This window comes from Meriones unguiculatus, chromosome 2 (assembly GCF_030254825.1).
Source record: "Meriones unguiculatus strain TT.TT164.6M chromosome 2, Bangor_MerUng_6.1, whole genome shotgun sequence".
NCBI classification, from domain to species: Eukaryota; Metazoa; Chordata; class Mammalia; order Rodentia; family Muridae; genus Meriones; species Meriones unguiculatus.
In genome coordinates, this window is record NC_083350.1 from 183565423 (window position 1) to 183580425 (window position 15003).

At 44.7% G+C, this 15003-nt stretch overlaps 1 protein-coding gene across 8 annotated transcripts in view; it reads right to left on the reverse strand.

Moving 5' to 3' along the window:
* The window catches only part of Fnip2 (folliculin interacting protein 2), a 106073-nt gene that overhangs the window by 64870 nt on the left and 26200 nt on the right, over positions 1-15003 (reverse strand). Inside the window, exons 1-2 of one of the 8 annotated variants that reach the window (XM_021653598.2) lie at positions 6954-7069; positions 6597-6717 (exon numbers count right to left, since the gene is read on the reverse strand). The exons of 2 other annotated variants lie outside the window; for them this stretch is intronic. In XM_021653598.2, the coding sequence (XP_021509273.1) occupies positions 6597-6634 (38 nt within the window). In that variant the 5' untranslated portion in view covers positions 6635-6717; positions 6954-7069. Of the gene's footprint in view, positions 1-6596; positions 6718-6953; positions 7575-9846; positions 9956-15003 lie in introns of those variants that run through there. 5 more of the 8 variants (XM_021653597.2, XM_021653599.2, XM_021653594.2 and 2 more) reach the window with 5 other exon arrangements.

The following is a 15003-nucleotide window of genomic DNA, read 5'->3' on the forward strand; positions in this document are numbered from 1 at the left end:
CATTTTTTAAAATTTCTTTTTATGTGTATGTGTGTCTGAGTGCATGCACACATGTATCTCACTTGTAGGCAGGTATTCAAGGAGGCTAAGAGACGGCAGGCAACAGTTCCCTGGAACTGGAGTTACGGGTGATTTATGAGCCACCCAATGTGGGTGCTGGGAATCAAAGTTGGGAATCAAACCTGAGCAAGTGCTCTTAACCACCGGGCCACCTTTCCAATTCCCAAAAAATATACTTCTTAATAGGCTAGGCATCTCCAATCAGCACAGATGTGAGTGTGTGTGTGTGTGTATGTGTGTGTGAGAGAGAGAGATTGTGTGTGTATGTGTGTATGTATGAGTGTGTGTCTGAATTTAGAAAAGTCTCTGGAAGGCTAGGCATTGGGACTGATACTAACAAGTGTATAGCACACACAGAAATAACTGCCTAAACATTTTTAGAATTGCCAAACAAATTTACAGAATTAACCTCAGTCGACTTCCACATACACATAAATACCAACACATAAATGTAAAAGTATACATGTAAAGCCTGGCATGGTGGCACACACCTTTAATCCCATCACTTGGGAGGCAGAGGCAGGTGGATCTCTGTGAATTTGAGGCCAGCCTGGTCTACGCAGCAAGCACCAAGCCAGCCAAAGCTATAGAGAGAGACTCAGCAAAACAAGACAAGATAAAAACAAAAGCAAAACAAACAGAAACAAGCAAACATGGGCTAGAGAGACACTCCGTGAGCAGAAACACTAGAAGTTGCAGAGACCCTGAGTTCAGTTGTCAGTGACAACGCAGTGGCTCACAACCACCTATAACTCCAGTTCTGGGACACACGATCCTTCTCAGGCACCAGGAATGCACATGGTGCATAAGCATAAATGCAGGCAAACACATATGCATAAAATAAGACAAACATAAAAAACTTTAAATGTTTAAGAGACAAAGCATGATTTCAGAAGTAGACAAAAGGTCTGACTCAGCACTTCGCAGAGGGTACAAGTAGCAAGGAAAATGCTCTGCATCTTATGTCATTAGAGCAGTGCAATCAGCCAGGCATGGTCATCAGCCAGGCATGGTGTCTCAGAGGAAAGAGGATCACTACAAGCTCAAAGTTAGCCTGATGTGCACACTGAGTCCCAGCTCAGCCAGGGTAATGAGTAAGTCCCTGTCTCGAAAAGATAACAAAAGAGAAGGAAAAACCCAGAAAAAAAGCAAATCAGAACAACAGTCAGGCATCAACTACAAATCCGTGAGCAAGATCCAGAACACAGACCATCCAAATGTTGCCTCCCAGGCAGAGTTAGAGGTGGAGCCACTCTGGAAGTAAGCCTGGCATTTCCTTACCAGCTGGAACACACACGTCTCTTACGATGCACCAATGAGCTCCTTGCCATTTAACCACATGAGAGAAAGTGCACAGGCAAAGCTCTGCCCACACGTGGTTGATAAGCTGCAGACACTGGGATTGGAAGCAACCCCAAGCCATCCATTAGGTAAGAAAATAAGCAACAGATGATTTGAAACTAAAAAAGAAAAGAGCTATGGAGCCATAAATAGACATGGATTAACTTTGCTAACTGAAGGAATCTAATCTTAAAAGGCTGCTGTATGATTCCAATCAAATGCCATTCTGAAGAAGATTGTTTCTTTCGCTTTGGGAGAGAAGGTGGAATATACAGATAAAACTGACTTCTAGGGTTTGGAAAATCCTCTATTAAGACGTGTTTGTCAAAATCACCATGTATGGCAAGCAAAGCGAACTCAAATATGAATCACAGACTCTGGGTGACATGTGCCATCATGCACACGCACCTCTGTGGCGAGGAAGGCTCCGAGTGTGTTGGGGTAAGGGGTACTACTAGAACTCTGTGCATTGTGCTTGGTGATGCCCTGCGGCGAGGGTGGTCTTGGAGTTCCTTTACATTCAGATGCAGGTCACCACCGCATTTGCTGCCCACTGGGCAGCACTTAACCAGCCTTTGTTAAATATGAAACAGAAGGCCAGGCTAACCCAGAGCCTGACTCACAACAGGAATGCGAACAGAGCTGAGGAACAGTCCACAGGCACCCAAGCTCAGCACAGGAAACTGGGCAGAAATGCAGCTGCCCACTGACTGGCCTGCGGACTGAGTGACAACGAGACACTGCCACCCAGGGATGGGTGACTTATGGTGACTAACAAGCGGTCTGCGCAGCTATCATCAATGCTTACCAAAATGAGTCCCAGACAAAGCTCACACCAGTTGTCTGCCTCTGTGAAGATCCCCTGTGTGTACACTGCTCTGACTCTCTTAGTGACAGGTGAGTCCTGGAAGCGATGAAACTTTCCTGAAACTGTTGCAATACTGAATTGCCATAGCATACTTCCCCAAAACAGAATCATCAACCAGTGGGAATTGACTCTATCAATCGATGAAACAAATTCCTTATTGCACATAAAACAGTGAAAAGGGAAGGAACGCAGAGCTTGTGACGTGTTCAGCACTGAGAGAGTCACACCCAGCAGGCTTGTAAAACTTGTCATAAACACAAGACGACCAGCTGGCTGCTCTTGGGATGGGATTTTCATTTGTTTGCTTGTGTTTTGTTTTGTTTCCTCTACCCACTCGGCTCAACCTGTCCAACAAACACATTTCCTATTAAATAGAGTGGTTTTTCACAGTTTCTGTACTCAGAACGCAGTGACAACTACTTCCCACACCTAGAGCTTACACTTAACGCTTTCTTTTAATGGCCTTTTACAAAAGTCTGCAGAATGCTGCCTTTGCCACCTTAGAGCCTCTGTCTTTAAATCTGCAGCTGGTTTTCCATCCCCTACTCAGTAACCCTCCCCACCACAGTGCACTAAAGGAAACCTGTCAGGCTGCTTCAAACAATCTAAGGACTTCCTTTGTAAAGGTCTTCGCCCATTGACGCCTCCCCCCACCATGCTGCTGGTCCTAGTGTGGGCTGGTTTTGGTGCTGGGATGGACCCAGGGCGCAGCCCAGGCACTGCACTCGCTGCACCTGAGCTCCTCCCAGCCCCCACCCTAAAAGGTCGGTTTCTCCTGAACTCCAACTTGCAGATCTGAAACTGCAAAGCGCAATTGGCTCTGAAGTGTTTCTTTCAGTTCCGCTTCCCTCCAGTGACAAGGCCAGGCCAGGCCAGCTCTCTTCTGACATTTGAGACAGAGTATGTTTCTTATATACAGCTGACAAACATTCCCAAGATTCCTCAGGAACAATTCTATGGCCTTCATTTTTTTTTTTTCAGGAAAATATGAACAACAAAAAAATCAGCAGCAGCTTAGCTACAATCTACATTTTAAGAAAGGGGTTAGAAACAACTGTTTGAAAACGATGCCACATAGCCAGCATGCTGCAAAATTACCAGATTCCAACTGAGCTTTAAGAAGTTTTAAGCCTACCTTTATTGGCAAACCATTTAAGACACAGATTTTGTTGCTACGGATTCTGTCATTGTAGAAACAAAGGAACATGGAAGTGCAGATACAGATGACAAGTTCTACCTGTGAGACAGCAAAAGCGCCTTTCTGCATTTCGCTGTCATCTGTACTGGCAGTCACTGGGCCGACGCTACTTGACTATTGTACTTACTGGATTTTTTCCTTTTTTGCGTACAGTTGGAAAATCAGGAGGGGGCAAAAGTAAGTAAATAAAAAGGCTCAGCTTTATCAACATGCTCTATCTACTAAGACCTGAAACGAAAAGCAAAAAGTGAGTTGCACATTTCTCTGACTACCACATGACTTGAGCAAACAGAAAGCAGTAAGCAGTTTGGGGCCAGATCCCAACTGTGCAAGCTCCTGTCAATAATTTACAACTAGCCTTGGGGTTAGCCAGGGACCTAAAACGAATTCTGGAAACCAGCACAAAACTAAAAGTAACAAATATATGGATAAACATTGGTATGTTTACTTCTATTTATTTATGTCGGTGTGGCTCTCAAGTATCACACACGTGCACAGGACCTCCTTTTGGTGGTCAGAGGACAATTTATGGGCGACAGTTCTCTCCTTCCACTGTGAGTGCTACAGACTGAACTCAGGCTGTCCTGATTCACACAAGCACCTTTACCTGCAGGGCCATCTCACCAGCCCTCACATTTATTTCTAAGACTGTAGGACGGGAAAGAGGGTGGATGAGACAACCGGTCTGACCTGAAATGAATTCCAATGAACTTCAAACACACATCTTCCCAGAGGGCCTAGACACTTCTGGAGCCAGCCCAAACTGCCCCTGAAAGAAACAAACTTGGCCACTGAGTCAGCCATGGAGACAGAAGACAACACATGTGTGCTCACTGTGCATGTCAGGGTCAGCAAGTGCCAAATGAAACAACTAAAGCAGCTCAACACTGATGACACCAAAGTCAGACCAGTGGATAAAGAGAAGACATATGTTCAACTGGCTCCTGATTATGACGTTGGATGTTGACAACAGAGGTGGATCAACTGAGTCCAGCTAGATAATTCTAAATGCACTTATGTTTTTAACAGAAAGTCACCACTGCACAAAACTCAAATACAGAAAGTAAACCTGGAAGCCTCAGCAATAAAAACAACAATCTAAACTAAAGGGGTGGGGGGAACAGTTGCAAAGTGTCCTATTACATTTAAAGTAGCATCTAGGTGAAAACTATTGAAATCATACCAAAACAGCAAGTTTATTCAAAGTTTGAAAATCACTGGCTTGCACAAAGTTGTTTTTTTTTTTTACAAAGTTTCAAATAAATTGGCATAATCAAAATTATTATTTTATGGGGATGGCCACCCCAAATAACAATTTGGGGATCTGGAATTTGGGAACAACAAAAACAGAAGACAACATATCCTAATGCTACAGCTTAGAACCTCCAGGGAAGACTTTTTTTGTGAGTTTCTGTAAAATATTTTTTTATTAATTACAGTTTATTCCATTAGTATCCCATCTGTAGTTCCTCTCTCTTCCCCTCCAACCCCACCCTCCCTCCCTCTTCTCCACCCATGCCCCTCCCCCAGTCACTGATAAGAGGAGGAGGACCTCCCCTTCCATCTGATCCTAGTCTACCAGGTCTTATCAGGACTGGCTGCATTGTCCTCCTCTGTGGCCTGGTAAGGCTGCACGCCCAAGAGGGGGAAGTGATCAAAGCCTACCCTACAGCTTGGCAGTAAGACTGGGAGTCAGAAAGCCAAGGTCAAGCCTGTAGTTCCAGCTCCCAGAGGCTTAGCTTCACTACCCTCTACCACTCAACTCTTCCTGCTTGATAGGAGACAGAGAACACACATACAAAAGCAACATCCTTACAGTTCTCTAATGCTCTGCAGCATTCATTACCCACAAACTGGACCTCAAGGCTGAGCAAACGGCATGTGAACCAACACCTGGGAAATGAGTTCCAACTCTCCAATGTGCCGGGCTTTTATCCTGAGGTCGGCTACTTGCCATTTTATTAAGATAAAGATTTTTTGCATGACAGAAACTATATTCTCGCTGAGGGTGGTAGTACACGCCAGTAAGCCTGGCCTGGGCCACACAGCGAGACCTGCCTCAAACATGCATCTTGATTTCTTTTAGCTACATCAATAAATACACTCATGGGATAAACAGTGTGAAACCTGATGGTTTTGAGAAATTTTATTTTTTTGTAAAGATTTAGTTTTACTTTACGTGTATATGTGTGAGCCTAGGTGTATGTATGTTCACCATGTTCCTATAGCAATGCAGGAGAAGGTGTTGGATCCTCTGCAACTTAAGTTAAAAGACAGTCGTGAGCCACAATGTGGGTGCTCAGAGCCAAACCCAGGTCCTCTGCAAGAGCAGCAAGTGCTATTAACCACTTAGCCATCAACCCAGCCCAAGAAATCTTCAATTAAAATTAAGTCAATTTACAAACTTTTTTACATTAATCATAAGAATTAGAACTTTTATCTTTGGCTTTCAACACAAGATTTTGGAATGATGGGGCTGGAAACATGGCTCAGAGGTTAACAGAAGACCCTGGTTCGGTTCCCAGTACCCCCATGGCAACTCACAATTGGCTGTAACTCCAGTTCCAGGGGATCTGACACCCTCACACAGACCAGTTTGTTTAATAAAATGATTTTTTTAAAAAAAGATTTTGGAATGAAAAGCAATTTTCAAAGAGTTTGGGCTTTTTTTTTTTTTTTTTGATACACAGTAAAAATCTTACAAAAAGTTTCAATTAAGTTTTACTACTAGAAAAATTAATCCTTCCAAAGTAGATAAAGGGCTGGAGAGATGGATCTTCCGGAGGACCTGGGTTCAATTCCTAGAACCCACATGGTGGCTCATGACCATCTGTAATTCCAGTTCCAGAGGATCTGACATTGTCTTCTGGCCTCCACAGGCAGCAGGCAGACAAGGGGTGCACACACACACACACACACACACACACACACACACACGCAGGCAAAACACTCATACATGAAAATAAAGTAAGAGAGAAACAGATGAAGTAACCAGAAAGAATATAAAGAGAGCAGGTCCAACTGTGCTCCTTATGGATAAACTCACTACTCAAGTTAGCCTTCTTGTGAAAGGCGTTTCTCAGAGGAAAGCCAGGCTCTCCTCAGAAGCCTGCCTCAGCACGCACATACCTGGCCCCCACAAAGCAGAACTCCCGTCCTTGCCCCATCTTCTGGTACTCAGATCTTTATAAACGCAAACAGCTCTGCCCAGGGTTCCAGACAAGGACACTGCATTTCCTACAAGTTGGCTCTAGCGGAAGTAATGAAAACATAAAAGGGTAAAATGGTAACAGACTCTTAAGAGCCACTTAGGATACCTGTGCCTACATCTTTTCTACAAAGGAGAGGACGTGTTTCTACATGCTATCAATAGCCGCACTTCTCCTATGTAAAGCATTCCTGAAAGCACAACTCAAATCAATAAAACTTCCCAGAGCCCCATGAGGCTAGTACTCCCCAGACTGAAACAGAACTAAAAGTTCAAACCTGTGGTTGAGCACTGCGGAATTCGTGCCCCTTCCTTCTCTGGCACATTTTGGAATCTTTGCTTGTACAAGTGTCCTGAAAATCCTTCCAGCGCCAGAGATGGCGACAGTTCCACATCTGGCTGACCCCTGTGGGCCTGCTGGCCAGGTTGTAGCTTTTGCTGTACCACCACACATCTCCTGAGGGGCACAGATGGTCCTCAGTTGATCCTGACCATCAGCGTGGCCTAGATCACTCTGGAACGTCCTTCCTTCTCTGCGGGATGCTCCACAGTGACCAGCAGCAGCAGCAGTTCCAGTGTAAAGATCATTTCACTCCCCGCACAGCACGAGAGACAAACTACTAACTTCCTCTTTTAGGAGCTTAAAGGAAAGGGACATTCGTTTGGCATGTAAATGAAGCCCAGGATGAATCCTGGGAGCGATGTGCCCCCGGTTCACCCACAACAAGGCAGGCGGGTACAGATCTCTCCAGGCCTGTGCTCCAGTGCAGCAACAGGTCCAGCAGCTGGCACTGACTCACGCGGCTGCATCCCGGGCTGGGGTTATGCAGCCGTCCCTTCACTAGTCACGAGCCCGGCTCACGTGGCTCTGGGTAAACCTTCAGCTGCGAGGTCGCTCTGACACTGGCCACGCCGCACTCTTAACAGTTCTCATGTGAGGAAGTGTCAGCTGACAGGCGCTACTCCACAACCCTTGCGAAACTCTGTCCATAGCCAGTGCAGGATGGCTACTCACAGCAGTCAAATGTAGATCTTAATCCGCGGAAGGGAAGCCCAGTAGGGGCACATTCTTGCCATCAGAAGTGTGTGGGGGTGGGGAGTAAAGATAAGAGACCACTGATAATTGAAAGCCTCCTGACTCTGGCACGGAATCCCTGGGAGTCAGGCTGAGAAGCCCTTCATCACCAGCTCCCTAGAACAACTCTGGCTTCTGATGTCAACAAAGTTCACCTGGATGTGAGAATGCTATGAGATAAATTTGAGCCTGGGGTCCATGGAGGAAATGTTTTCTTTTTAGAATAGAAACTATAGGTTTCCAAAACACAGGTCAAGTCTAAAGACAAAAAAACAGGGTGGCATCAAGTCCTTTTTCCTGGAATTAGGCTGAAGAAAATAGTTCTGGGTCCATCCCTGAGGTCTGGTGAGCCCTTGGCTGGCTCTACAGTCTTCATCTGATACAGGCGCTAACATTTCACTCCACTAACGTAAGAAAAACTAATGACACCAGGTAGAGACCTCGGCTGCCTTAAGCCACTTTATATACTACACATAAGACAGGAAACTCCCTAAAATGGATGAATAATAATAAAAAGATTCCCAAGTAATCAAGATTGCAACACCTATGACAAAAATTGGTCCTCTCTGTGGCAATCGCTAAATTGATGGTATCGAGATAGGCCCAGATGAAGAGAGAATGAATTCCTTTTTCCAGGAAAGGGCTTAAAGTTTGACTACAGACCACAATTTGGTCATGGGTTCTTTTTCCCTTTGAACTATCTAAATAACTTTCTTTTTTTTTTCTTTTTTTTAAACAGAGACTATCCAAATGTTGTTAAAAATAGTTCCAGTTTAAGGGACAGAGCAACTTGGGGCACAAATGGCCTACTAAGGGCCAAACCAGTATCTCTCAGTCATCTGGTGTTCAGACTAAACTGACTGGAGAAATGAAAGGGCAGACTCAGGACTGATAGGACAATGGCACAGATCCTGAATTCTACACAGCAGAAGTACTAGTGGAACGCACCTCACTTTTTGAATTTGGGGGTTGATTTGGTAGAGCATTTGTCTAGCATGCCTGAGGCTTGACATTCAATCCCCAGCACCTCATAGACTGGTAAACCACAGCATCTCTCACCACCACTGGACAGGAAGAGACAGTCTGACCCAGCCTGAGGTACATGAGATTCTGTCTTTAAAATAATAATAATAATAACAATATATGATATTTTAGCTTAAAACTTCAATTTATAACAGATATTTAACTAAGACCTAAGGAACGATCATAAAACACTTTTTTTTTTAAGGGGAAGGGTACTAAGACAGAACCCAAGGGCTTTATACATGCTGGGCAAGTGTTCCACCACTGAGCTATACCACCAGCTGTCATGAAATTCTTTTTCAAAATGTATAATACACATACTTAGTAGTTTAGCCACAAAACTGATACCAGTTTTCAAAGTAATTCCAGATGTCATAAACACACATATTTACCCCTTACTTAAGTAATATATATATAACAACTTAAACAGAAATAACAGACAAAAAAGGCATGGATGAATAGGGATCTGACTGCATCTGGATGGGATTCTCGTAAACAGAAAGCAAACAAATGGTGCACCCAAGAATCACTTCCTTAAACAGAGACTACCTTCCCCAGGGGAATCTTCCTGATGACCCAAGCCTTGCTCTCCAGTTCTTCTAAACAACTAAGCACACTTTTTAATACCCACTGCATGCTTACTTTTCTATAATACGTGTGCTTTAGGGTGTTTGATAGACTATAAACCACAGAAAGATTGTACATCTGGTCGCTGTCCAGTGAACACTTCTGATTGGCTTAATAAACACTCCCTATTTGCATCGACCCTGTGACACAAATCTCCCTGCAGCAAGCACTACGCCTTTGTGAGCATCTGATGTACAGTTCGAGGGGATGGGGGCTTGAACGCCTTACTGCACACCTTCCCCCGCTATCAAGTTCCTACAGAGGCTTCGAGATCTTGTGGTCACTCCAATCAATGAGTCTCACATCATACCTTACAGTGAAGGACATTGAAACTTGCAAAACTGTGAAAGTGACATTTCCTATTACTATGTTCCTTAAGCTTTAACGCTATAGTTCAAAATCTGATAAATACAAAATAAAATATAAAACCACACTATCATACTTACCTTTGAAGCCTCTTTTGTACCCCACGTTGCCTTAAATTTAATTAAGTTTTCAAATGTCTGCAGTAAATGAGAAACAGCTGTATCACCACAACCATTTTTCTGAGACCTGAGAGCACACGAAGGGTAGACAGAGGTAAGAAAAGGTCCATTAAGATCCTCTGATCCCTCCTCTGCTCTGTTCATATTAAATCATCTTTCTCCTGAAACAGAATCATCCACTTCCATGGATATTCACACTGTAACACATTATCATGCTGGATACCCTCCCCTGGTATTAAAACGTCTGTTAAAATTCTCACTGCAGCCCTAGTCATGGTGGACTCGTCTGTTTTCCTCACAGAGGTCACCCACACATTACAGAAACAGAGTCACCTAATGCTCTGTTTCAGAAAATCACCTGCGGTCAATGACTAACCCCACAGCCCAGCTGCAGGTCAGTGCACTGCCTGGAGCTTTTGCCGCCGCGGCTGGGTCACACAGCACAGCAAACTTCAGGAGGTGTGAGGCAGGGCCAGAGAGCATGGCGGTACGATGGAGCCCTACAAGATCTGGTGGTAGGGTTGAAACCAGGACCTCACAACTGCTAGATACGCACTCTACCCCTGAACACAGCTCCAGCCTCTCGCTTGGTTATGCTGCTGTTGCACTGTTTCCAGTCACAAATCTGAAATGGTCCTACAGAACAGCAAGTTTCTATCAGTGAACAGCTCTCACTTAGATAGTATTTCATGTGCCTGCTGCCTGTGATAAGAATCTCTGACCACCCACAACTCTCCAAAACCACTCAGGACATAGCAACAGGACCAGCTCCACTCTAAGACTGGACACCAGGGGAACGGGAGTTTCCATAAGTGATGTGGAATAAGGAGAATTAAAGGCAGGGTAGCTTCAAGTTAAGTGCTGGTGCATTTTTTGTGTCTCTTTAACTTCACACTGCATAAGGAGAAGCAGTGCTCACAATACATAATGAAAAGCCAACTCAAAGCCGCAACTAAGAAATGGGTTACAGAAGAAAAAAGTAAAACCTGGTCCAGTCCATGCCAGGTACCCACATCTAATAAACCTATTTAAGCAATCCTCTGCCAATTCACATTATCTGCACAAGAAACAAAACCGCAGGACACAGTATCACATCCAAACCTCACTGTGCATTCCCCTTCTTTTCCATCTCCAGACAACTGATGGCATAGCTGTGATTTTTCAAAATGTGGTGTCCAAGAGAGGACACCAGAGTATTAACAGGTGTTGCTTCTTGATCTCACAAATGGAGATTAAGCAGTGAGCAAATAAAAGATGTAGTTTTCTCTCTAGAATAATTCAGAATGAAGTGTATTAGAATTTAAAAAGGGAATGCTAGGTGTGGTGGCATCTGCAATCCTAGCACCTGAAAGGTGAGTGGCAGGAGGATCACAAAATCAGGGTCATAGGCTGTCTCCATGGCTCAGTCAGTTCAGTGCTTGCTGAGTAAGCATGCGCACCTGAGCTCCATCCCCAGCACCCTCACAAAAGCCAGGCATGCAGTATATGTCTGCAACCTCAGGACTAAGGAAGCAGGCAGGAAGATCCTGAGCTGTGCTGGCCAGCCATGCTAGGAGAATGAATAAAATGTGTTCAGCAGCAGACACCCCAAAAATAAAGTAGAAAGTGACTGAGAAAGACATCTAAAGTTGACCTCTGGCCTCTAAAAGCATACACACACACACACACACACACACACACACACACACAGTTCAAGGTCATCTGTGCCTACAAAGCAAATATGTATGATGCCAGCAAGCATCTGAGTTACATAAACCCTGTCTCAAGAGAAAACAAAATAAAACACTCATATCCCAAGCCTGTAATCCCAGCACTCCAGAGGTAGTACAAGCATGAAGATAAAAGTTCAAGGTCATCCTCAGTTACAAAGCAAGTTTGAGGCCAGCAAGGGGTACAAGAGGCCCTGTTGAGAGAGAAAGAGACAGACAGGAAATGAAGGGGAAAGGAGGAGAGGGGAGGGGAGAGAAGAGGAGTTAGCTCTCATTAGACCACTAAGGTAGTTCACAGTACCTAGCAACTCAAAAGCGACCCATCCTCACAACACTAATTTGGTATGTATGTAATAAAAAAATACTGCTGTCTATCTGTGCCCCAACACACTCGATACTATCTCGCCTCATCAGAAAAGTATTACAGTCAGGAAATGTGGCAATCTATACAAACCCAGTTGGACTATGAAGATAATAGCTAGCCACATTCACTAATGCTTATTTTGTATGCCGGGAATTGTTCTCTCGGTTTCTCTCAATCGAAGGAAGTGGGTAGTGGTAGTTAATATCGACGCTTAACAGACAGGGAGAGGCAAACACAGGAAAGGCAAAGAATAGCTGGGCATGGTTATGCACACCTGTAGTCACAGCTACCCAAGACACTGGCAGGAGGAGGACAAGTGTAAGGCCCAGCTGTTCTACATAGTGAGTTCAAGGCCAACCTAAGCAACTTACTTCAACAACTAAAATTGCAATGAGTATGGACTATGTAGCTAGGGCTAGCCCACTTGCCTGGGATGTACCATGGAAAAAAGGAGAGGATAGAGGGTGGCAAGAGGGAAAGGGAAGAAGGGGTGAGAGACTGGGAGAGAACAAAGAAGAGCAGAGAAAGGTGTGAAAGGGAAAGAAGGGGAGAGAGAAGAAATGAAGGAGAGAAGGAAGAAAGGAAAAAAAAAGAAGGAAGGAAGGTAGCAGGAAGGAAGGGACGGAGGGACAGTGGCCAGCCATGCCTTAAGTACAGGCACCCTTGCTCCTGAGTAAGCACTAGGCTCCCTCTGCTCCCTCACACTGTTCTGTCAGGAGGTACCCGGCTAGGTGTGGCCATCTGTACACACCATCAGATATAATTCTTTTTCTACCATCTTGAACCCTTTGCCACTTAGACTGTTTGGATTCTAAGCTGGCACTGAGGACAAGGCCTCAGCCCCAGTCATGTGCTCTGGGGCTGGCTAAGTCCCTTGTCAGACACTTTGCCATGAACCCTGCTCCACTCACCTGTAAACACTCCCTGCGCAGGAGCCAAACACAGCACGGACTGCCTGCTGTGCTGCCCCTTGACATGCCCAGCCTGGCATTCAGAGAGGCGCTTAGGTGGAGGATCGTCGCTGCTCTTCAGCAAGCATATTCTTGTTCATATTCTCTCTACCACCCTTTCTGTCCCCGGCCCACTGCAAACGAAGTGAGCTTAGGCGTACACTAAAATCAGCTGCTTTTCCTACTTTGACTTCAATGAAGCACACTTAGGACTTTTTTCCTAGTTTGAAGCATGCCTCATGCTCAGCTCTATGCAGCTCTGGGGTCATTCCCCATTGTAACATTTTTTAAGTTACCTGGAAATCCACGATGATCTATGGTTCCTGAAGCTGTGCCTGGTGTATGTGCCTGGGAGTCTAGTGTGGAGGGATAAGAGAGAAAGATTGCAAGTTCAGGTCCAGCCTGAGCTACACAATAAGCTCACAGCCAGTTTGGGCTATCTGGTCAATTCAAGGACAGCCTGGGCCACACAGCTACCTGGAGAGACCCTGTCTCCTAAAGCAAACAGAAAAGATGCTCTACTGTTCCTCACTAGAATCTAGGTTATTTTCTAGCCCCATCTCTGTACTCTGAAGAGCAGCCAACAAAGGCCCTCAGTAGCTAAAGGACTAGTGTGTTTTCACAGAAACCCATGACACAAAAGAGCTTTTCAACCACAACATTAAATAAAAAGAGCAAGACTCAAAGTTGTGTTCACACTTTGATACTGTGTGCATTCTTAAATGAAGAAAAACTAAAGTAGAAGTAATGATCAGAATGTCATGAAGGAGCCTCACTGAGGCTACTTTTCTTGATTATTTATTGTGTGTGTGTGCCTGCGGGTGTGGGGGAGGAGCATGTGTAGAGGTCAGAGGAAACTGCCAGAGCTGGTCCTCTCCTTCCACCATGTGGGTTCTAGGCACCACACTCAGGTCCTGAGGCTTAGTGGCAAGTATCTGAACCCTTGAGCCATCTGACTATCTTGGGAAATTTTTAAACTATTTACACCACTTAAAAAAAAATGCTATTCAAAAAGGTTACCTGAGGAGGACGACCCTGCCTGCTGACAACACAGAGATGAGGGGAGGGGAGACAGCTGCATGGGTTCCCCCTGACATGTGAAACAGTATCCCTATAAGAGCTGTGATAAAGCTGTTCTCATACTTGATTAAAAAAAAAAAAGGCACCAGGTGAGTGTCAAGAAACCCAAGAGGCAGAGAAAAATAACTAGCCCTTCTTGCAAGCATCAGGATAGACTTTCAGTTTGTTTTTGTTTGTTTTTGTTGTTGTCCTATAAGGTGCAGCATCAGGGACTTCAAACTGTAGAAAGAAACTACAGACTTTTCTCAGGTATAACTTCGCAGCCTCTGCTGGGTTAAATTCATGTTGGCCGTACTCATTTTAAAATTATCAAGAGTTAGGTGACTACAGAGACAGCGCAGTGGTTCAGAGCACTTGTTCTTGCGGAGGATCCACGTGCAGGCACACACCATCCACAATTCCAGCTTCAGGGGATTCAATACCACTTCCGCCCCGCGAAGGCACCAGGCACACACATGGTGCATGTACAGACATACATCTGAGCAAAACATTCATACACATAAAATAAATATATAAAAAGAAAGACTATCAACCATTGGAAAACACTGGCAACAAACATTACATAACTTTTAAAGTTTAACTTTGCTGTCTGCAGGTTGTCACCAGATTTGGACCTTAGCAAAGGCATCCAGAGTCCAGTCCTGTTTAGAAAGCTGGAAGCTGAGCTATTGTTGGGTTGTGGCCATCATGTCTGGAATCATTCACAGGGCTCTCGTTTCCTGAAAACCATGTGAGCAGGACACAGTTACAAGTAGAGGTATTCTAGAGAGCATTTGTAGAAATTCTTCATATGTTCTGCGTAGGCAAGGATGACTCTGAATTTCTGATATTTATGCCTCCACCTCCAAGGAAGACAGGGATGTGCCGGACGGTCAACAGTACCATGCTCCTACCAGAGCCTTATCATTTGGGGAAACATGTTTGCAAATGCACGCAAAGGAAATGGTACAGAACCCCACTGCCTCTTTCGTTCGCATGTAAAGCTCTGACACGAGTAACTTCTGCACCGATACTT